The sequence below is a fragment of the Narcine bancroftii genome, chromosome 2 (assembly GCF_036971445.1).
Source record: "Narcine bancroftii isolate sNarBan1 chromosome 2, sNarBan1.hap1, whole genome shotgun sequence".
NCBI lineage: Eukaryota > Metazoa > Chordata > Chondrichthyes > Torpediniformes > Narcinidae > Narcine > Narcine bancroftii.
Genome location: NC_091470.1, coordinates 104,470,277 through 104,493,224, shown reverse-complemented (window position 1 = coordinate 104,493,224; position 22,948 = coordinate 104,470,277). Strand labels below are relative to the sequence as shown.

General features: G+C 43.3%; 1 protein-coding gene across 3 annotated transcripts in view; it reads left to right on the top strand.

Moving 5' to 3' along the window:
* The window catches only part of LOC138754062 (disintegrin and metalloproteinase domain-containing protein 9-like), a 121,981-nt gene extending 110,776 nt beyond the window's left edge, over positions 1 to 11,205 (top strand). For all 3 annotated transcript variants that reach the window (XM_069917810.1, XM_069917809.1, XM_069917808.1), the window contains 2 exons: positions 3,300 to 3,364; positions 6,890 to 11,205. In XM_069917810.1, coding sequence (XP_069773911.1) covers positions 3,300 to 3,364; positions 6,890 to 6,947 — 123 coding nt within the window. In that variant the 3' untranslated portion in view covers positions 6,948 to 11,205. The remainder of the gene's footprint in view (positions 1 to 3,299; positions 3,365 to 6,889) is intronic.
* Positions 11,206 to 22,948: the final 11,743 nt, after the last annotated feature.

Sequence of the window (22,948 nt, the reverse complement as noted above, 5' to 3'; positions counted from 1 at the left end):
CTTTTGTAATGTGTCCCTGCAGCAAGATGGAGATTTCACTTCGAACAAGCATGCAAAGTTCCTCGACATTCTGAGCTGAAATTAAGCTGCATTTGATGCCAAACAGAAGAAGCAGGCAATATTTAAATAAAGGACACGCAAAGGTCACCATTGAGGTGAAACCAAATCTTGACCAGTTAACTAAACCATTATTTTTTTTTGATGCATTTGTTCACAAGTTTGTCAAACATTGGAGCCAAGTGCAGGCATCGGAGATTTGAACACTGTCCCCGCTGAAACCAGTTGAGGCACATGAATGTGGAGAACTTTGTGTTTTGTACGCAAGCTTTGAATCTAAAATAAGAGCAGAAAATTCTCAGGCCAGGCAGCATCTGTGAAAAGGGGAATAGATGATTCAAGTCTTTTAATCTCCATTGCAACTGTTTCTGCCTATCCTGATGTGCACACCCAACACTTTCTGCTTCTACTTTAGATTTCTTGGCATCTGCAATAGCTTTTTTTTGGCTCTTTGCGGCTTTGAATTAGTTTTGCTTGTTAAGAATTGACCACGAGTTTAACTTTCAAAGTTACCACATCTAGGTTTGCTCTGAATAGTTGCTAGAAGCAAAGAAATCATTTTTGGGAAGACAAAAGTGAATTTTGCAACAACATCCTTGGGAGGAATTACTATAATTGCCCATCATTTAAGGACCTAAAGTCTGCCCAGACATTTATTCCTAGTTGCCAGTATTATGTACCAGACAGCAGCGATTTAAAAATGAGCCCAGATGGTGTTATATTTTAAATAATATTTTAAATTATTAATCAATTATATAACACCTACTTATCTAAACTTAACTAGATTTATATACAATTCTAAACTTAACAAGATTTATATACAGTTATCTAACTTAAAACTAACTATGTGCAAATACACTGGTGTGTGTGGAATACCTCAAGCTACTATAGTTCAAAGTTCAGTTTCAGAAATTCAGTGAGGGTTTGAAATTGATGCAGCACGCAGGCTTTAAGATGGATGCGGCGCGCAGGCCTTAGAATAGCTGCGCCGCGCGGGCCTTAGAATGGCTGCGCCGCGCGGGCCTTAGAATGGCTGCGCCGCGCGGGCCTTAGAATGGCTGCGCCGCGCGGGCCTTAGAATGGCTGCGCCGCGCGGGCCTTAGAATGGCTGCGCCGCGCGGGCCTTAGAATGGCTGCGCCGCGCGGGCCTTAGAATGGCTGCGCCGCGCGGGCCTTAGAATGGCTGCGCCGCGCGGGCCTTAGAATGGCTGCGCCGCGCGGGCCTTAGAATGGCTGCGCCGCGCGGGCCTTAGAATGGCTGCGCCGCGCGGGCCTTAGAATGGCTGCGCCGCGCGGGCCTTAGAATGGCTGCGCCGCGCGGGCCTTAGAATGGCTGCGCCGCGCGGGCCTTAGAATGGCTGCGCCGCGCGGGCCTTAGAATGGCTGCGCCGCGCGGGCCTTAGAATGGCTGCGCCGCGCGGGCCTTAGAATGGCTGCGCCGCGCGGGCCTTAGAATGGCTGCGCCGCGCGGGCCTTAGAATGGGTCAGACACTCAGGCTTTAAGATGAATTTGGCAGTTCCTGAAATGGGTGAAAGAGACCGGGGGTGTCAAAATATTGATTAATCATGACACCCTTGTTGAGGTGCTTCAGAGAAATGTCCTTTTTAGACAAGTGCCTTCTTTTGCAATTAGAACTTTTTGTGGGTCAGTCGAAGTAGAGTGCAGTATTTTTTTTCTGCCAATCGAACCCTTTTTGTCCGTTAGTCAGAGTCGTCTCTCCTCCCTCTATACTAAAAGGAGGAACTGACAGTTTGTCAATAACCACACAATGAGGCTGAATGGGTTTCTCCATCCCACAAAGGAGATCAAAGAGCTCTTTACTCTTGTGCTGACTTCTTAAAATGGCCTCCTGAGCAATCGATGCACCATCTTTTCAATAAGCTGGTTGCATGGTCTCTACTCCTGGCTTCCCCAAGGCTTATTTTCATTCCATACTTAACTATTTAAATATGATTTGTCTGTCAATAATTGATGGAACTGTGATTTATTGCTGAAGTAATCTACATAGATAAATTAATTAATTGTTGCCTCTCTGCAATTTGTCAGTGATCACACCTCTGAGCTGAATGACTTCTTGTATTTCAAATGTTGTTCATGAGTTTATTGTCAAGTACCCTGTACAATGTATATTTGCACCAAAATTCATTCTTGTTGCGGACAAACAGATACTTTATAAATAATAATGGCATACATTAAATTAAAAAGAGGTGATACATCCAAAAGGTAGATAATAAATATTCTGTCACCTTAATGCAAGAAAAAACAATGTGGCGTCACAATAATGCGGAGAGTCCTTTTGTGGGATCCCTGATTATTGTAATAAAGGGAGGTTCAGAGCCTGATAACTGATGGGAAGAAACTGTTCTTGAACCTCAAGGTATTTTTGTCTTTTCTGGGAATTGTGCAAGGGAGGATGGGTGCCATTGACTTTGGGGCAGTTTGGGGAGGAGTGCATATGTGTTCGCTAGTAGGTGCTTTCAAATTGCAGCATTCGGGTAGCCCTCCTGGGACCCAGGTGGGATTACTGGGTCGTGTGTGGGCCTCCTGCACCTTTCAAATAGCAGCCTAATTTACCTGTTAAAATTGCCAACCCGGCAATTTAAGGGGGATCCCGCCCCTGCGAGGACATGGTGGGTGACGCGTCCCCTGGGTCCTTTCTGTTTAAAGTTCCAGAGTAACCAGATGAGCCATTTTCTCTTCCAAATAGGCGGAGAAGGATGCCCAGGTAAGTTTTACTGGGTTCCCTGATCACTTCTGAGGTAGGTCCTGGACCTGGGTGGATTTTGACTGGGCTTGCCCAGTTCAGCCCTTTCAAATAGCCCTGTACCTGGGTCTTCAACCTAGTAAATTGTCCGGTTAACCCCATTTCGCAAGACAATTTGAAAGGTCTCTACAGCCATCTTGAAAGGGGAGTTTGCCTGAAAGAATTGAAAGGGAATAAATTGCAGAGTTATGGAGAAAGAACTGTACATGTTCTGTGCCTTAAATTCCTTTAAAACCTTTGTGGCATCATGAATTATATTTAAATGAGTGTTTTCTACCCTATCGTCATATCCTCTTGCCTTCTGACCAACAGTAAGCAGGATCACGGCACACTTGCCAAGTGGCTTGTTTCTGATTGGTGTTTCTGTATAAATTTTGCATCAATACACTCTTCCAAAATTAATTACATCGACTTGGATTATCGGGACTGGTTCCAGCGATTAGTATTTCTGGAAATCACGTGCTTTATTGTTTTTAGGCTGTTCCAACAAGAACACCTGTGCCAACGCATGTCAACAGACCACCACAGCTAACACCCTCCAGGTACGTTATGTCTGAATTATGAACCGTCTGTCAGGATGCTCACCCTTTTCTGGTTCCTTATTCCTCTTGCTAGGCTCTGGTTCATTAGCTACGATTAATTTTTTTTAAACTGAAAGTAATATTGCACGAAATTTCCTTTTGTCTGCTGTAAGATCAGCGGAAATTGCAGTCAGAGAAAGAAAAACAAAGGAGAGTTCCTTCAGAGTCCTCGAGTGTCCGTGAATTCTCCTCCAGTGCTCCCAGAGCCACACAGCCCCCAGCCCAAACCATCGGCAAACTGAGCTCCAGATCTGAACCTTCGACACGATCCGGAAGCTTCCAACGCCCTCGGTACCCTCTCGCATCTAGGTTCCAATACTAGTCTATCTCCAGCAGTCCACAGCCTGGCGTGAGTCCCTCGTTTCCCCCCCCCCGGCTGGATTCTGCCACCATGTGTTGTCTGGAGACTCCAGGACAGATCCTCAGAGATGCTGACACCTAGGAATTTGAAATTCTTGACCCTCTTCACCGCTAACCCCTCGATGAGGACTCCTTCACGTTCCCCTGTTTTTCTCTTGACATCCATAATCAGCAACTTCATGCTGACAATGAATGCAAAGTTGTTATTGAGGCACCACTCCCACCCCCCATGGTGAATGGTTGACATCTGGAACTTTATACCAGAGGAAGTGGTGGGATCTGATGCAGTTACTGTTTAAGAAATATTTAGGCAAACACTTCAACAGGCAAAGCAGAGAAGGGTGCAGTCGTATTGGTATTCTTATGGATGGGCAAGAACGTCAGCTTAATGCTGGTGCTCTATGTCCCACAGGCAGCAGGAGGTGTAGATGGAATTGACAGAGGGGAGAGAGGTGTGTGTGATGGTCTGTGCTGAGCTACCTCCGCAGATCTCTCTGGTTTCTTGTGGTCTTCAATGGAGCAGTTCCCATACCATGCAGTGATGTACCCTGACAGGATATCTTCCAGATCGCTTCCGTTCCTGTTTAAAAGCAGACCTTGTCACATTGCATTGGGCTGAGAGGGGAGCAGAGAGACAGCGCCAACCCAAGAGGTCCAATCGTCCTGCTCGTGTGCCCTGTGCTGGCTTTAATCGACCTGTTAAAGGAGCCCACAGGGGTCTGAACTCTGGGGGGGTTGGGGGTGGGCTCTCCTTTGCTTCTCTTTCTCTGCCTGTAAGGGGCACTGGGCAAGTTCTACTGATGGTGATTCTTTGTCTGCCCTACGGTAGACTAAAGGAAATGTCATGTAATATTTCATTCTGTTTTATTAGGTGACAATAAAAGAATTATTAATCAATCCACGCCCAGCTTTGTGGTGAAATGTGTTCAGGCAGATAAAAGATTGAGCTCAAGGAAAGTTCCATTACTGTCATGTGATACTATGTAACATACATGAAATTCTCTACCTTTTGTCTACTGTCAGGCAAACAGTAGACAAAACCACTTTCTCCAGCACCCCCTCAAGGAAACCTACAGCACCTGTTTCCAGGCTGTCTCCCCTCCAAGTACAGACCAGTTCTATGCCTACTTAGCTTCCGAGATCAGACAACCCCAGGCACATTCAGGCTATTAGGTGCTATAAATAAGCCATGAATTAGAGCAGGTTGGAACACTTTGGGGAGGTTTGTTATTCTGGGACTCCCAAAGGCACATCACTTACCCTTCCAGTCCCCACAGCTGTCAATACTTGTTCTTAAACAAGAGATTACCTTTGTAAAATGAAGTTCCTACTAGCTTTTGTGAACAGACTGAGAGCACCCAAGCATATGATCTATCTCCAAATGCCCCTGGTGTTTCCACCTGGAATTGCTTAAACATTCTTAAATCAAGTCGAGTTTATTGTCATCTGATTGCCAAAGTACAACCAGATGAAACCGGACCTCGATGCAAAACAGGCAGACATGCGGCCAGACAAACAATATATATGCAGGACGAATATTTCATTGATGCAAATAAATAAATATTGTTTCTTAAATATGAGAGTCTCGGATGGTTAGTGCGAGGAGTTCCTTCAGTCGGCACAGTTTGTGCTAGAGATGGGGACCAGGATTGTCTGTAAGAAGTTTGTACATTTTCCACGTGCCCACATGGGTTTTCCCCAGAATCTCCAGTTTCCTCCCACCTTTTGAAGCATACAGGGAGTTGTAGGTCATGTGTAAATTGGTGGGCACAGGCTTGTGGGCCAGAAGGGCTGTATGTCTAAATTTTATTAAAAATTAAATAGGTATTCAAGTTGCTTAAATAAACTGGTTTCAAATCATTTCAATTTTTTCCCCCCCCTCTGGAGGGGAGGGCAAAGATTTAAGGTGAGGGGGAGGGCAAAGATTTAAGGTGAGGGGGAGGGCAAAGATTTAAGGTGAGGGGGAGGGCAAAGATTTAAGGTGAGGAGGAGGGCAGAGATTTAAGGTGTGGGGGGAGGGAGATATAAAAGGGACCTGAGGCCCACCTTTTCCACACACAGGGTGATGGGTTGTGCGGTGCGATCACAAGATATAGGAGCAGAAGTTGGCTCATGGGTCTGCTCCACTGTTCTCTAATCATGAGATAATCCATCTTCCCACAGCTCCACTCCCCGTAACCCTTGATGTCCTGACTAATTAAATACCTGTCAATCTCTGCCTTAAATACACCTAGAGACCTCGCTTCCACACCCGCCTGTGGCAATGGACTCACGACCTTCTGAATAAAGATACTTTCCCGCATCTCTGTTTTAAATTGACACCCTTTTATCTTGAGGTTGTGCCCTTTTGACCTTGAATTCCCTACCATGGGAAACATCCTTTCCACATCTGCCACAGGAGGTGGTCGAAGCAGAGATGAATGTAACGCGTAAAAGACATTGTCGCAGATTTGAGATTCCTTTATTGTCATGTAATAGTACAGAACGTAATATGACATAAAATTGCCTTCCGTCTGCCACAAGGCAAAGAGCAAAGGAGAATCCCTTCAGAGACGCTGAGTCTCTGTGAATCCACCTCCAGTGCTCCTGCAGGCGCACAGTCTCCTGTTCAATCCATCGGCAACCCCAGCTCCAGGTCCAAGCCCCCAGCATGATCAGGAAGCCTTCAGTGTCCGAGGCCCTTCGGGAGCCCTTCTTGCCCTCGGGTTTCGTGGGATATGGAAGAACGCCAGCAAGCGACATTGGAATGGGCAAGTTGGACCAGGTAGCCATGCTGTGGAAACTGAAACGGGAGCAAGGTTACCTGGACAACACTTAAAACTTTTTTATAAACAAATAATCTAGCTGGGATAATACCCACAGTATCCGGTACCTATGGGGATTAGTAGAGTGAATTTTCTGGTTGCTTGAGATTGCGCATTTAGTGACTGGCTGGGTGGTGGACTGATTTTAAATTTCCGTATTTTTTTATTTACCTATTTATTTTTCACAATTTTTTTTGTCGGTTGCTTGAATTGCAGAAGACGGGGATTTTACTGAAACCTGAACTGTTGGGCTGCTAGGATGGATTTGAAAGTTGATATATATAGTATTCCACTGAAGGTGTTTCTCTTTATTAAATTCCAGGCCGCCGCCCCCTCGACCAGTGCCTTCTCGACCCGCTTACCCGCCTCAGAGGATTTAGGTTATGACCCTTGCAGCGTACAAACTCTGTATAGATAATTCTCCATCTCCTGCTCCCACTCTCTGCCTGAGTGGCCACGGACTTTCCCATCCGAGCCAGCCTGATCAACACTCCTCCACCGTTATGCCGAGAGAGGCAGCTGCAAACCTCCAAAACAGCTCTTTTCAATCATGATTTTCTACCTGAAGTGATTGCAGTTTACTTTAAAGAAGCCTCAATGGTCACCGACCATTAGATACGCAAACGCCCAACACTGCGATCCATCACTACTGACGGCAATTGTACTTTGGATAATATGCAATGCCTGAACAGGATGGACCCACCGCCATCTTCTGCTGCCCAACAGAGGAATTTGTGGTCAAGGTTTCCAATTGCTGCTTTGTTTTGGTGACAAAGTGGAGAGATTGAGTCACGAGTGACCAATTCTGTGAAATTCCGGGTTCTTGGTACACTCTTTGGCATTGTGGGGAAGCATTCAGGGGAAAAGGTGAGGGGGGAGGGATCTCCATCACTGACCCCAGACTGTGGAGCTTCTCTGTTTGAAGAGTGGTCCCATTCACACCACCTCCCAGCCCCGCCATCATCTCCACTGGCCATTAACCCACCCAGACCAACCCCAGCCTCAAAGCTAAACCCACCACCTCCCCAACTCCATTGTTCCCTCACCTCCAAGCTTTCCCCTCCCACTCCAATCCATAACGGCAGAACTGCACAATACCCCCCACTGCAGTCCATCACCCTGTACAACACAATCCCCCCCACTCCAGTCCACGACCCAACTACTACACAATCTCCCCACTCCAGTCCACGACTCCAGTCCTACACAATCACCCAACTCCAGACCATGACCCTACTACAATGCCCCCCACTCCAGTCCATGACCCCAGTCCGACACAATCCCCCCCACTCCAGTCCATGACCCCAGTCCTACACAATTCCCCAATTCCTGTCCACAACCCCACTGCTACACAATCCCTCCTCTCTCTCCAATCTATGACTCTGTATGACATAAGCCCCCCCACTCCAGTCCACGACCCCACTACTACACAATCACCCCACTACTACACAATCCCCCCACTCCAGTCCATGACCCCAGTCCTACACAATCCCCCAACTCCAGACCATGACTCTACTACTAAACAATCCCCCCCACTCCAGTCCACAACCCCAGTCTAACACAATCTCCCCATTCCCAGTCCATGGCCCCAGTCCAACACAATCCCCCCATTCCAGTCCACAACCCCATTGCTACACAATCACCCCCACTCCAGTCCACGACCCAACTACTACACAATCCCCGCACTCCAGCCCACGACCCCAGTCCGACACAATCCCCCACACTCCAGTCCATGACCCCAGTCCTACACAATCCACTCCAGACCACGACCCTATTACTAAACCAATTTCCCCCCCCCCCCCAGCAGTGCACAATTCATCACATATTTTCCCCCACATTATAATCCACATGAAATCCAATGGAGGGGGTAACCTTGGAGATGTAACTGACAGCAGGAAGGTTTGGATTATTGAGGTTTTATCACTGGGGGAATGTCATGCACCAAATTGTGAGCATGAGACTCTATCCAATCAACATGTGGTGCAGCATTGCCTTGTGTATTAAAGCAGCAGTTTTTTTTTACAATAATTAGCCCTTTGTTAACACAGAAAAGCTGGCTGTAAAAGAAGTCTGCACGGGCAAATGAAGAAAGTTGCCACAACGTTGAACATTTTACTTCAATGGCCTTTCGTCTCTATGAGATTTCAGTGGCAGTCTCCTCTTTCCATGGCATGGTTCTTCCACTCAGGTACAGTCCTGATGTGTTCCTGTTCCTTGTATCATAAACAACGTGCTGCTTCCTACAGATCCAAAGCTGGTGTTTCTAACCTAAAAAAGGTTTGTAATTTAACAGTGACAAGTGAGTGCAATATTTGCAGCGGTAACTTTGGCCCAGGCTTGTTTGCTTTTTTCTGACACTTGCACGTGTATATTCTGCAGCCATGTAGTCTTTGGATCGACAACAAACAAACAGACCCTGCGATGTGGGGTGGGTTCACACACAGCATTATTGCTGAAACTGAGGAGAGAGCTCATTTCACTGGGCAACAAAGAATGCGCTTCCTGAACACTTCTGGGTGTATTTTAATAGATTTTGGGGCTGCTGATCACGAAAATCACCTTTAAAGTTTTCCTATCACGTACAACCTATTTTTGTGATTTCCTGTCTACTAGTATATTGCCCACAAAGCAAAGTGTTTTGGTCAAGCCAAACCTACCTAGGCATGAACCCAGTGCAGGTGCAAATATTGACTTGTGCCTGGGCAGGCTTAGTCAGGATAGATGCAGAGAGGCTATAAAAGCAGCTCACATATACAAATGCTGTGCATTACATTGATTATAGATTGAATGCATGCTGATGCACAGGTTCTTCAGGCAATAGCAGTGTGGGGTACTTAATAGCATATTGCCTTCAGTTAGATTTGATACAGCAGTAAATTCTCATCAATGTGACATTCTGTAACATTTCTGGTGAGTATATGCTGAAGTCGCAAAGGCACAGCATGACTGCACATATGAAGTATGTAAAATTGATGACAAGACAAACCCTGGGCTCCTCAGATTTGTTGCGTGACATGTTCAGTCAACCTGAGAGTGATTAAGCAGGCTAAATTCAATTAAAGTTAATTTAATGTTTCCCCAACTTCCTACGTGATGCAGCAAATCTGAAAGTATGTGGTAGTTGTCTATCATAATTCCCAATTTATTTTCAGGAAGCAAACCTTTTTTTTTGTGGGGGGGAAGATTTTGTTGTCCAGTGTTATTGGTCATTGAAATGTGCTTGGCCAACGTCATTACAGCCCTGGGCCACAGTATAACAACCTTCCACTGCCTCTGTTATTTTAGAAAAAAATAATCCATCTGTTCGTAAAGGAAACACAATCAGTAATATTTTATTAAAAGTGGCTTTTTTTTGTTTAGATGTTTGTAACAGACTGCAGAGTTAAATTTGGGTAGAGAGTTAGCCAATAATTTATTATTTTGGGGTTTCTGCAACATAATTTGAACAGAACAGCATTTAATTTCTGTTAAATATCCAGTCGACAGATAAGGAACATTCTAAATTTCCATTAAGTTGATGTATTTAAAAAGAGGACTAACCCAATCACATGTTTTAAATCTGAGTCGAAGACCATTATTGGAATTCAAGATAGAGGATGGAGATATAGGAAACCAATGGGGCAGAAAAAAAAAGCTCTTCGAACTCGGAAGGATCAGGGAGCATCTGTGGAGGGAAAGGGAGAGTCAGCGTCACAACCTGAGAAGTTAACTCTCCCATGTTCCTCCTCAGATGCGGCCTGGCCTGCTGAGTCCCTCGAGCAATGCCTTTTTTGCACTATAGTTTGGGCCTTTAGTGTCTGAGTGTTGTGGAAGCCCAAAAGAGCGGTTGAGTGCCTTCCAGGCACGTTAAATGTGATATCAGTGGCAATGCAGTAAAAATGCTGGAGGAACTCAGCTGGTCTTCCACTGTCCATTGGAGGTAAAGATATGTTACTGACATTTCGGGCCTGAGCCCTTCAAAGTATCAGCAAACAGCAGACAGGCATCTCAATAAAGACCAAGAGAGAGAAAGGGAGGGGTAGAAGTACAGACCAATTGACAAAAGGTTTTTGGAGATTTGATTATGGAGATGGAAGGAAAAGAGGGGGCGAGAGAGCTAGAGGAAAGAAGATGGGGGTGTTTAACAGAGAAGTCCACGTTAATGCCACCTGGTTGGCTTCCAGACGGAAAATGAGATGGTGTCCCTCTAATTTTGCGGGTGGTCTGGAAGTACATGAGATAGTGTCGACAAGGGAATGGGATGGGGAATTGGGTGACCACTGAGAGAACCAGTGATAATGCAGTAAGATGCTGTACCTTAACTAAAAATTGAGAATGACAGGGTTCTGCGAAAGGCTGGGTGTTTTCATAAGTATGAGATTTAACACACTATATAGATGAAATTGAGGGACGCTTCAAGTTGCAATCCAACTTGAGCATTTTGCACTATCTCCTATTGGATGGTGAAATTGCTCCTGGGCTACTATTTTATATCCTATATCTTTCTTGATTTCAATAATTGCACTTTTGTTTTTAACATTTTCAAAAATACTGATTATTTTTCTGAAGGGATGTAAAGAAGTTCTACACCTAGATTACAAATGGCTTTTATTTAATCTGTATAAAGAGGAATGATGCAATAAAAGATGATTTTTTTTCTAATTCAAAGTATTCTTTTAATCATACCATTGGGATCGGGCAGCTTTTACCTGGGAGAGTGAACACAGAATGAGCTGCCGCAGAAATCGGGGGTGGGAGAGGTACCATGAGTGCCGCGGTTAACATAGTGCCTGTGACCAAGGTTCTAATCTGCTTGTACATTCTCTGCGTGGATTTCCTCCGGTTCCCTCCCATGGTTCCAAAGACGTGTGGAGTTTCAATGGCTGGAATTGGCCTCTAAAATGCTGTAAATAAATTTTCAATTTGAATATTCGTGAAGTTGAAGCCTCGTCCTATTACAACCTGATCATTCCAATAGCCGTCTGCAATATAGATATGACTAATGGGAGGTCTCTCACACAATCCCATCAAGAAAGCAGACTACGTCATTAAAGGACCCCCATCACCCTGGCCACCACCTCTTCTCACTGCTACCTTCAGGTAGAAAGTACAAAAACTTGAAGACCAGCACTTCCAGGTTCAAGGGAAACATGAAAGCTATGATTTCAGTAAACACACAGAGAAGCTGGAGGAACTCAGCCGGTCTCGCAGTGTCCACAGGAAGTAAAGGGGTATTGCTGACATTTCAGGCCTAAGCCCTTCTTGAGGTAATGAGCAAAGAACAGGAAGGCAAGAGATTAAAAAGAGGAGACAAACAAAAGGTGTCAATTGGATATGATGAGAGGAAAAATGAGAATTGATTTTAGCTCTGTGAAAGGAGGTAGAGGGAAAAGGGGGATGGGAGGGAGAGAGTGCTGGGAAGGGGCATTAACAGAAACTGGTTGATGTTAATACCCTCCAGTTGGAGGGCTCATCTCATCATATCCAGGTAACACCTTTTGTTGGACTGGACTCATCCTCCTGCCAGTCTTCCGTCTTTATTCAGACGCCTTCCTGTTCTTTGCTTGCACCTTGAAGAAGGGCTCTGGCCCAAAATATCAGTGATGTAACTTTACCCCCTATGGACGCTGTGAGGCAAGTTCCTCCAGCATTTCTGTGTGTTTCCAACATTTGGAAAGATTCTGCTCTTCAAAGGTAATCAGTACCACAAAAGATCTGTCTGCATCATTTCTTGCACTAGGATAACTGAATATTTAGTTTGTTGCTGTATTTATTTATTTTCTATTCAAATGATGCATACTATGGTCATGTAATATTACATTTAGAATGTTAACATATGTAAACTTCAACTGTGTCTAAGGAAGTCAGAAAGTCTCCACTTTTGTCCAGAAATGAGGCCTCAGCAAGGAACAAACTTGCCACCCCAGGTCTACAAGACCAGTGCTCTAACCACTAAGCTATTGGAGCCTCTTTTTTAAGCTGCCTGTTCCACTGTAGTAAGTAAGAATTTCAGTGCACATATCCATTTACAGTCTGCATGACAATAAATTAGTCGTCATGATCAATGGGATTTCATTCTACACACTTTACACTTATGACGGTGTGGCTCGGTATGACAACACCATCTACAAATTCGCTGATGATGCCATGGTAATGGGATGTAGAAAGAGGGGAGATTGAAAACTTGGCTGAATGGTGCGCCAACAACAATCTTGCACTCATTGTCACCAGAACCAAGGATCATTGTTGACCTCAGGAAGGGGAAAATACAGACATGTATGGTCCATTGATGGTTGGGGATCAGAGGTGGAGAGGGTGAGCAAATTTAAGTTCTTGGGAGTCACTATCTGGGAGGATCTTTCCTGGACCCAACACTAACGGCATCGTGAAGAAAGCCCATCAGCGCCTCTGCTTCCTCAGGTATTTGCAGAGGTTTGGTGTGACATCAGAAACCCTGGGAGATTTCTGCAGAGGTATGGTGGAAAGCGTGCTGACCGGCTGCATCACCTTCTGGGATGGGGACACCAATACCCCTGAGCGTAAAGCCTGCAAAAGGTAGTGGACACGTGAAACCAACCCCACTGTCGAGAACAGGGAATGCTGCCGTCGAGAGCAGCAGCCATAATCAAGGATCCACACGCTCTGTTCTCACCGCTGCCATCGGGAAAGAGGCCACAAGACTCACCCCACCCCGGTTCAGGAACAGACTCCTCAACAACAAACTAAGGACTGGGAGGAGTCACGTGATGGAGTAGTGGCCGGACGGTGAACTCCAGCCCTCTCCAGAAAAGTCGGGAAAAACGAGAGAAAATACAAAGGCACAGAAATACAAGTTAAAGAAAAGTGAATATAAAGGTGGAAAGAAGATGGAGACAAAAGGAGAAAAATCAAAATCAACGGAAAGAAGAGAGGAAGAGAAGACAACGGAGGAAAAAGGTGAAGGCCTTACCTGTCCGAAGAGGCCCGCTGTGGAGAGAAGACCCCATTACCTCAGGTCGGTAGAAAGAGAACTACAACAATGGCTCACAGAGCCGAGTAAAAGTGCGCAACCGCGCATGCGCGACTCCTCGCGCATGCGCGATGCGCATACAAAAAAACACACCGACGGGAGGGGGGACCAGCTGGGGAGTCGATCTCCACAGCCGGCAACGACAGCTGCAGAACACCTGCAGCAAGAAGACAACACAGAAGACAATGGAAACAAGAAAGAAGAGGAGGAAAGGGCAGCAAAGAAACAACAGATGGTCAACCTAGAGGAAGAAGAAGAGGAAGAGGAAGAGTACAGGGAAATAGAAGAAGAAAAGATAGGCAAGGTAAAGGAGGTACTTGCTCTTGTTAGAGGATACATGGAGTCATTTAAAGAATGGCAAACACAGGAATTCAATGATTTAAGAAGAAGAATAAACAACACAGAAAAGAAAATAAATAAAATGGATATGACCTTAACAGAAATGGGGAAAAAAATGGACAAGATGGAAGAACGGGCAATAGCAGCAGAAATGGAGGTAGAAGACTTAAAAAAGAAATTGGAGGAATCTAATAAAAAAACTAAAGAGACACAAGAATTACTAGCCCAAAAAATAGATATAATGGAAAATTATAACAGAAGAAATAACATAAAGATAGTGGGCCTTAAGGAAGATGTAGAAGGCAAGAATATGAGGCAGTTTATAAAAGAATGGATCCCTAAGGCCCTAGGATGTCCAGAACTACAGCAAGAAATGGAAATAGAAAGGGCACATAGAGCATTGGCCCCTAAACCACAACCACAACAAAAACCAAGATCTATTGTAGTAAAATTCCTAAGATATACTACAAGAGAAAAGGTGCTGGAGAAGACAATGGAAAAAGTAAGAGAGGGCAACAAACCACTGGAGTATAAAGGGCAAAAAATCTTCATTTATCCAGATATAAGCTTTGAACTCCTAAAGAAGAGAAAAGAGTTCAATGCAGCAAAAGCGATTTTATGGAAGAAAGGATATAAATTTACACTGAAGCATCCTGCGGTATTGAAAATATTTATTCCAGGACAACAAAACAGACTATTCTCGGATCCAGAAGAAGCACGAAAATTTGCAGAACAATTACAAAAATAGACTGAGGGATGAAGACGGGTAATGAGAGCAAAAATTATCACGATTGATATGTATGTGGGTAAAGACAAAAATAGAATGAGGGATGAAGACGGGTAAGGAGGGTAAAAATGACCACGATTGATATGTATGCGGGTAAAGAGGTATAAGAGTGAATAGAGACAACGGGCATATGTGAAAGTATCTGTAATTAGAGGAAAACATAGAAAGTATAGACAAGAATTAATAAGGGAAGGTAATGGAATAGAGAGAATAAGGAGGGAACTAAAAGAGTGACCTTTGTGACATATAAAAAACGAAATCTTTTCTGGGGGGGGCTGGGTGGGGGGAAAAGAGCGGTCACTGCAAAATCAGTTGACGCTTGCGAGTGGATTCGCAAATCCAAATGGAGAGGGGAGATGTGGTTGTCCGACAAGGGATAAAGGGCAACTCAGGAGGGGAAGGGGAGATTGGGGATAAAGAAGATAGAAATAGGAGAATAAGGAAAATGTTGGATGTTGTAGGAATGTTGTCTGGTAAAGAGTTGAAAATAAGAAAACAGAAATGGAAAAGGAGGAAAGGTAATGATGGAAAAACGGAAAGAGAAGATAAACAAAATATAAAATGGCTACGCTGAACTATATGACTCTAAATATTAATGGAATACATAACCAAATTAAAAGGAAGAAACTACTAAATTTACTGAAAAAGGAAAAAATAGATATAGCATTTGTCCAAGAAACACATTTAACTGAATTGGAGCACAAGAAATTAAAGAGAGATTGGGTAGGACATGTAACAGCAGCATCGTATAATTCAAAAGCAAGAGGAGTGGCTATATTAATTAGCAAAAATGTGCCATTTAAAATAGAAGAGGAAATAATAGATCCAGCAGGGAGATATGTTATGATAAAATGTCAGATATATTCAGAGCTTTGGAATCTACTTAATATATATTCACCTAACGAAGAAGATCAAAAGTTTATGCAAGATATCTTTTTGAAGGTAGCTAATACGCAAGGGAACATACTAATAGGAGGGGATTTCAATCTGAATTTGGATCCAAATATGGATAAAACGGGGAAAAAAATTAACAGGAAGAACAAAGTAACCAAATTTATAATTAAATCAATGCAAGAAATGAAACTTGTGGACATATGGAGGAAACAAAACCCAAAAGAAAAGGAATACTCATACTACTCGACTAGACATAAAACATACTCAAGGATAGACCTATTCCTGTTATCAGCCCACATACAAGGGAGAGTTAGGAAAACGGAATATAAAGCTAGACTATTATCGGACCACTCACCCCTGTTATTGGCAATAGAGCTAGAAGACATCCCTCCAAGAATGTATAGATGGAGATTAAACCCCATGCTACTTAAAAGACAGGATTTTAGAGAATTTATTGAAAAACAATTAAAAATGTACTTTGAAGTAAATACGGAATCAGTGGAAGATAAGTTTATACTATGGGACGCAATGAAAGCATTCATTAGAGGGCAAATAATAAGTTATGCAACCAAGATGAAGAAGGACTATAATCAGGAAACAGAGCAGTTGGAAAGGGAAATAATAAACATAGAAAAAAAATTAGCAATAAAGGAAGATACAACCAAAAGAAGAGAATTGGCGGATAAAAAAATAAAATATGAAACATTACAAACATATAAGGTGGAGAAGAATATAATGAAGACAAAACAGAAATATTATGAACTAGGGGAAAAAACACACAAAATCCTAGCATGGCAGCTTAAGACAGAGCAAACTAAGAAAACGGTATTGGCAACAAGGAAAAAAGACAAACAAATTACATATAATCCAAAAGAAATTAAGGAAAACTTCAGAGAATTCTATGAACAATTATACCGAACCGAAAACGAAGGGAAAGAAGGGAAAATAGATGAATTTTTGACTAAAATTGAACTACCAAAACTACAAATAGAGGAACAAAATAAATTAACAGAACCATTTGGAACAGTAGAAATACAAGAGATAATAAAAAATTTACCAAATAATAAGACACCAGGAGAGGATGGACTCCCAATAGAATTCTACAAAACATTTAAAGACCTAATAATACCGCCCCTCCTGGATGTAATCAACCAGATTGATGAGACACAAAACTTACCAGATTCATGTAAAACAGCAATAATTACAGTGATACTAAAACAAGGGAAAGATCCACTCTCACCAGCGTCATATAGACCAATATCTTTGCTAAACACAGATTATAAGATAATAGCTAAACTATTAGCGAACAGATTAGCAGAACAGGTACCGAAAATGGTAAATTTAGACCAAACTGGATTTATCAAAAAAAGACGCACAACAGACAATATTTGTAAATTTATTAACTTAATTCATGCAGTAGAAGGAAATAAAGCACCGGCAGTAGCAGTTGCTTTAGACGCAGAGAAGGCCTTCGACAGAGTAGAATGGAATTACTTGTTCAAAGTATTGCAAAAATTCAGTTTACCGGAGAAGTATATTAATTGGATTAAAGCATTATATAAGGGACCGTTAGCGAAAATGACAGTAAATGGACATGTATCAAAGCAATTTAACTTAAGCAGGTCAACGCGGCAGGGATGCCCACTATCACCATTATTGTTTGCGCTAGCTATAGAACCACTAGCAGAATCGATAAGAAGAGATAATAATATAAAAGGAATAAAAATAAAAGACAGGGAATATAAAATCAGTCTGTTTGCGGATGATGTGATAGTGTACTTAACAGAACCAGAACTATCAATAAAAGAACTATATAAGAAATTGAAGGAATATGGAGAAGTGTCGGGATACAAGATAAACGTAAATAAAAGTGAAGCAATGCCTATGAATAACGCGGATTTCTCAAAATTTAAGGAGGAATCCCCATTCAGATGGCAAACGCAGGCAATAAGATACCTAGGTGTGCAAATAAACAAAAATCTAGGCCAATTATATAAACTCAATTACAATCCACTAATGAAAAAACTACAGGACGATTTAGAGCATTGGAAAGAGCTACCACTAACACTGATAGGAAGGATAAACTGTATTAAAATGAACATTTTTCCAAGGATACTATACTTATTTCAGGCATTGCCAATACAACTGACAGAAAAATTCTTCAAAGAGTTAAAGAAAATAATAAGGAGATTTTTATGGAGAGGGGGGAAACCGAGGATAGCACTAGACAAATTAACAGAATGGTATAAACAAGGAGGCTTACAATTGCCAAACTTCAAAAATTATTATAGAGCCGCACAATTAAGGTACCTATCAGATTTTTATCAAACAAGGGAAAAACCAGACTGGACGAGACTAGAATTAGATAAAATAGGGGAAAAGATACCTGAACACATATTATATAAATGGGACGAAAAATTGGTACAACATAGAACTTCTCCAGTATTACACCATCTCCTCAATATATGGAAGAAGATACATGTAGAAAGAAATAAAATAAATTACCAAATACCAAAACTAATATTGACGCAAAATAAGCTACTCCCTTTTACAATAGACAACCTTGCCTTTAGAAAATGGGAAAAAAAAGGGATTAAAAGAATAGAAAATTGTTTTTCAGGAAGTAGATTCTTATCCTTTGAACAAATGAGAGATAAGTACAATATAACGGGAGATACAGCGCTGGCATATTACCAACTGAGATCCTACTTGAAAGATAAATTAGGAAGCAACTTGAGTTTACCAGAGGGAAGTAACCTTGAATATGTGATTACAGATACAATGTTAATCAAAAGATTTATAAAAAATATGTATATTAAACTGCAAGAAAAGGAAAATGAGGAAACAAATGGTAAAACTAAACAAAAATGGGAACAAGATTTAAATATAAAGATAAAAAAGGAAACATGGGAGAAGTTATGCTCTGGAACGATGAGAAATACAATAAATACGAGGCTGCGTATGATACAATATAATTGGTTACACAGACTATACATTACACCGCAAAAGTTAAATAAATGGGACCCAACAGTATCTGATAGATGTTTTCGATGTAAAAAAGAAAGGGGAACAACAATTCATGCAATCTGGACATGTGAAAGAGTAGAAAAATTTTGGGATGATCTCAATCAGATATTAAATAAAATAACAGAAAACAATATACCAAAGAATCCAGAGATCTTTCTCCTAAGTAACATAAAAAATAAAGAATTTGGAATTGACTTGGAGGATGCACAAAAAAGATTTGTTAAGATAGCCCTAGCTGTAGCAAAAAAATGTATTATGTCAACCTGGAAATTGGAAGATAATTTGAAAATACAACAATGGTATATAGAAATGAATAAATGTATTCCATTAGAAAAAATAACATATAGTTTAAGAAATAATATTGAAATATTCGAACAAGTATGGGAGCCTTACATTAAATACAATAGCGAAAACCTACCGGGAACAAACATTACCTAAGTTGATGGAAGGAGAAGAGAAGAAAAAAATGGACTCAGTAGAATTTCTGGTGTATTTTTGTTGAATGACAACATTGTCTAACTGAATTAATGCAACCTAGATTGTATAACTAAAATGGATGAGAGGGGGGAGGGATGGGGGGGTGGCTTGGGAGGAGGGAGGGGGGAGGGAGAAAAAGTCACTGTAAATGTGTGGAAAAGAAAAAGTGTATATCATGGCTATTGTGATTTATGGTGTGAAAAATAAAAAATTTAAAAAAAAAAAAAAAAAAAAAACAACAAAATAAAAGTAAAAGTCCTCTTACTTTCTCACTTGATCGATTTTTTTTCTCTGTATTGCACAGTCAGTTTGTTTACATTTCTTTATTTGTTTCCATGTGTAATGGTGCATCATCAATTAGTCGAAAGGCTAGTTTTGATGCTTTTATTTACTTAAGAACAACTATACATTCATACTGTTCGACTGTCCCGCAGAGAATTTACACGGGAGCCTGTGGGGAGGGGACCACAGGTACCAGCGGCCAATAGGTGTGGCTGACCAGACAATAACACCTGACAGTGAGTACGTTGAGTCAGTTGTTATTTTGCATGGCCAATAATTCTGCCGCAGGATAAAGGATCTCGGGGTTGTATGTGATGTCGTGTACGTACTCTGAAATCCGATTTCCCCTTTCTTATTTTCTATATTCCGCCTATTTAAATGATTCCCCACAAATGCCCTCTCGAAATTCCGCTGTGATATTCTCCCTAATCAAAGACTCCTTTCTCTCCCCCACCCCCCCCCCCCCCCCCAACACCTCTGCTGTGTTTGTAGCATCTGTAACCCCAGGGCTCTCAGCAGGAGGAATGGCAACGTCTAATTGTTACGCGATCTACTTTGACACATCCAAGCAAAAGGCGCCACGGTAGGAAGTCTGCGGCCGAAAGTTTCTCCTCCCGTTCAGACTGAAACAATAGTCCATCGCAGATTTCACTGCAAGGAAACGAGCCGGGGGTTGCATTTAGACCAGCTCTTCATCCGGAAAAAGCCTCCTTGTGAACAAACCAGAACAAGCTGTGGTTTTTGAAACTAATTCAGTTGTTTAGAACAAAAGGCTTTTCTTTTGCAGAATTTCAATTTAAGTTCTACTTTGCTCTGGGCTGTTCATGGAGGCCAAGAATTGGGGCGGTTATCTTCCCCCTCCTGTGAGATAATCCAGGTAAGGTAGAAAGGTGTCGTCAAAAGTCCGGTCTGACTAGAAGACTTGCAGTTGTGCACTGCAAACCTGAGGGCGAGGAGGCAATTTTGGCTGGGAGACCGGCTGACTTCCCAGCAGTTTTTCGATGGGGTCGAGGGAAAGACACCCTTCGGTCTGAATGAAACCTGTTGGTCTTCCAGCACATGGAGGTGCCGGGATCCTGCTATTGCTCCAGGCGGCTGGAGTATGGGCTGAGGGACGTGCGGCGGCTTGGCGCAGGGGCGCTGTGAGTCTAAAGCCCTTCTGTTATCAGGTATCTCAACAAGCACTTGAATCACCAAGGCACAGAAGCCAAAGGATTGGTTCATCGACTCCACTTTGATGGGTCCCTGATGCACTGAGGCTTTATCAGACACTGGTGAGACCTCACTTGGAGCAGCTTTGGGCTTCTTGTTGCAGAACAGATGTGCTGATGTTGGAAAGGAGGTTCACATGGACAATTCTGGCAACGAAAGGGTTATCATATCAGCTCTTGGCCTGCATTTGTTGGAATTTAGGAAATTTGGGTGGGGGAATCTCATTGTAAAATTTTGAATATTGAAAGGCAAGGACAGAGTGGATGTAGAAAGGTTTGTTTCCTCTTGTGGGAGAGTCTTGGACAACAGTTTTCAAACTTTTTCTTTCTCCCATACACCAACCTTAAGTAATCCCGATGCCATCGGGGCTCTGTGATTAGTAAGGGATTACTTAAGGTGGTATGCAGAACAGCGGCTTGTCATTACAAACACCCTTTTTCAGCAGAGGGACAGCCTTAAGACCACTTGGATGCATCCCCGATCCAAACACTGGCACCTCCTGGACTACATCCTGGTGCGAGAAAGTGACAAACGAGATGTGCTCCACACCAGGGTCATGCCTAGCGCGGAATGCCTCACTGACCACCGGCTGGTTCGCTGCAAGCTCAACCTTCACTTCAAGCCAAAGCCCAGGAACAGTAAAGCCCCCAGAAAGAGGTTCAATGTTGGAAACCTGCAGTCAGACGAAGCGAGAGGAAACTTCCAGGCAAACCTCAAAGCAAAGCTCGACGATGCAACCCGCCTCACGGACCCGTCCCCTGAAACCCTCTGGGATCAGTTGAAGACTACCATACTGCAATCCACTGAAGAGGTACTGGGCTTCTCCTCCAGGAAAAACAAGGACTGGTTTGACGAAAACAGCCAGGAAATCCAGGAGCTGCTAGCAAAGAAGCGAGCTGCCCACCAGGCTCACCTTACAAAGCCGTCCTGTCCAGAGAAGAAACAAGCCTTCCGTCGCGCATGCAGCCATCTTCAGCGCAAACTCCGGGAGATCCAAAATGAGTGGTGGACTAGCCTCGCCAAACGAACCCAGCTCAGCGCGGACATTGGCGACTTCAGGGGTTTCTTCGAGGCTCTAAAGGCTGTGTACGGCCACTCACCCCAAGTCCAAAGCCCGCTGCGCAGCTCAGACGGCAAATCCTCCTCAGCGACAAGATCTCCATCCTCAACCGATGGTCAGAACACTTCCAATCTCTTTTCAGTGCCAACCGCTCAGTCCAAGATTCCGCCCTGCTCCAGCTCCCTCAACAGCCCCTAAGGCTAGAGCTGGATGAGGTCCTCACCCTGGATGAGACATATAAGGCAATCGAACAACTGAAAAGTGGCAAAGCAGCAGGTATGGATGGAATCCCCCCCAGAGGTCTGGAAGGCTGGCGGCAAAACTCTGCATGCCAAACTGCATTAGTTTTTCAAGCTTTGTTGGGACCAAGGAAAACTGCCTCAGGATCTTCGTGATGCCACCATCATCACCCTGTACAAAAACAAAGGCGAGAAATCAGACTGCTCAAACTACAGGGGAATCACGCTGCTCTCCATTGCAGGCAAAATCTTCGCTAGGATTCTACTAAATAGAATAATACCTAGTGTCGCCGAGAATATTCTCCCAGAATCACAGTGCGGCTTTCGCGCAAACAGAGGAACTACTGACATGGTCTTTGCCCTCAGACAGCTCCAAGAAAAGTGCAGAGAACAAAACAAAGGACTCTACATCACCTTTGTTGACCTCACCAAAGCCTTCGACACCGTGAGCAGGAAAGGGCTTTGGCAAATACTAGAGCGCATCGGATGTCCCCCAAAGTTCCTCAACATGATTATCCAACTGCACGAAAACCAACAAGGTCGGGTCAGATACAGCATTGAGCTCTCTGAACCCTTCTTCATTAATAATGGCGTGAAGCAAGGCTGTGTTCTCGTACCAACCCTCTTTTCAATCTTCTTCAGCATGATGCTGAACCAAGCCATGAAAGACCCCAACAATGAAGACGCTGTTTACATCCGGTACCGCACGGATGGCAGTCTCTTCAATCTGAGGCGCCTGCAAGCTCACACCAAGACACAAGAGAAACTTGTCCGTGAACTACTCTTTGCAGACGATGCCGCTTTAGTTGCCCATTCAGAGCCAGCTCTTCAGCGCTTGACGTCCTGCTTTGCGGAAACTGCCAAAATGTTTGGCCTGGAAGTCAGCCTGAAGAAAACTGAGGTCCTCCATCAGCCAGCTCCCCACCACGACTACCAGCCCCCCCACATCTCCATCGGGCACACAAAACTCAAAACGGTCAACCAGTTTACCTATCTCGGCTGCACCATTTCATCAGATGCAAGGATCGACAATGAGATAGACAACAGACTCGGCAAGGCAAATAGCGCCTTTGGAAGAC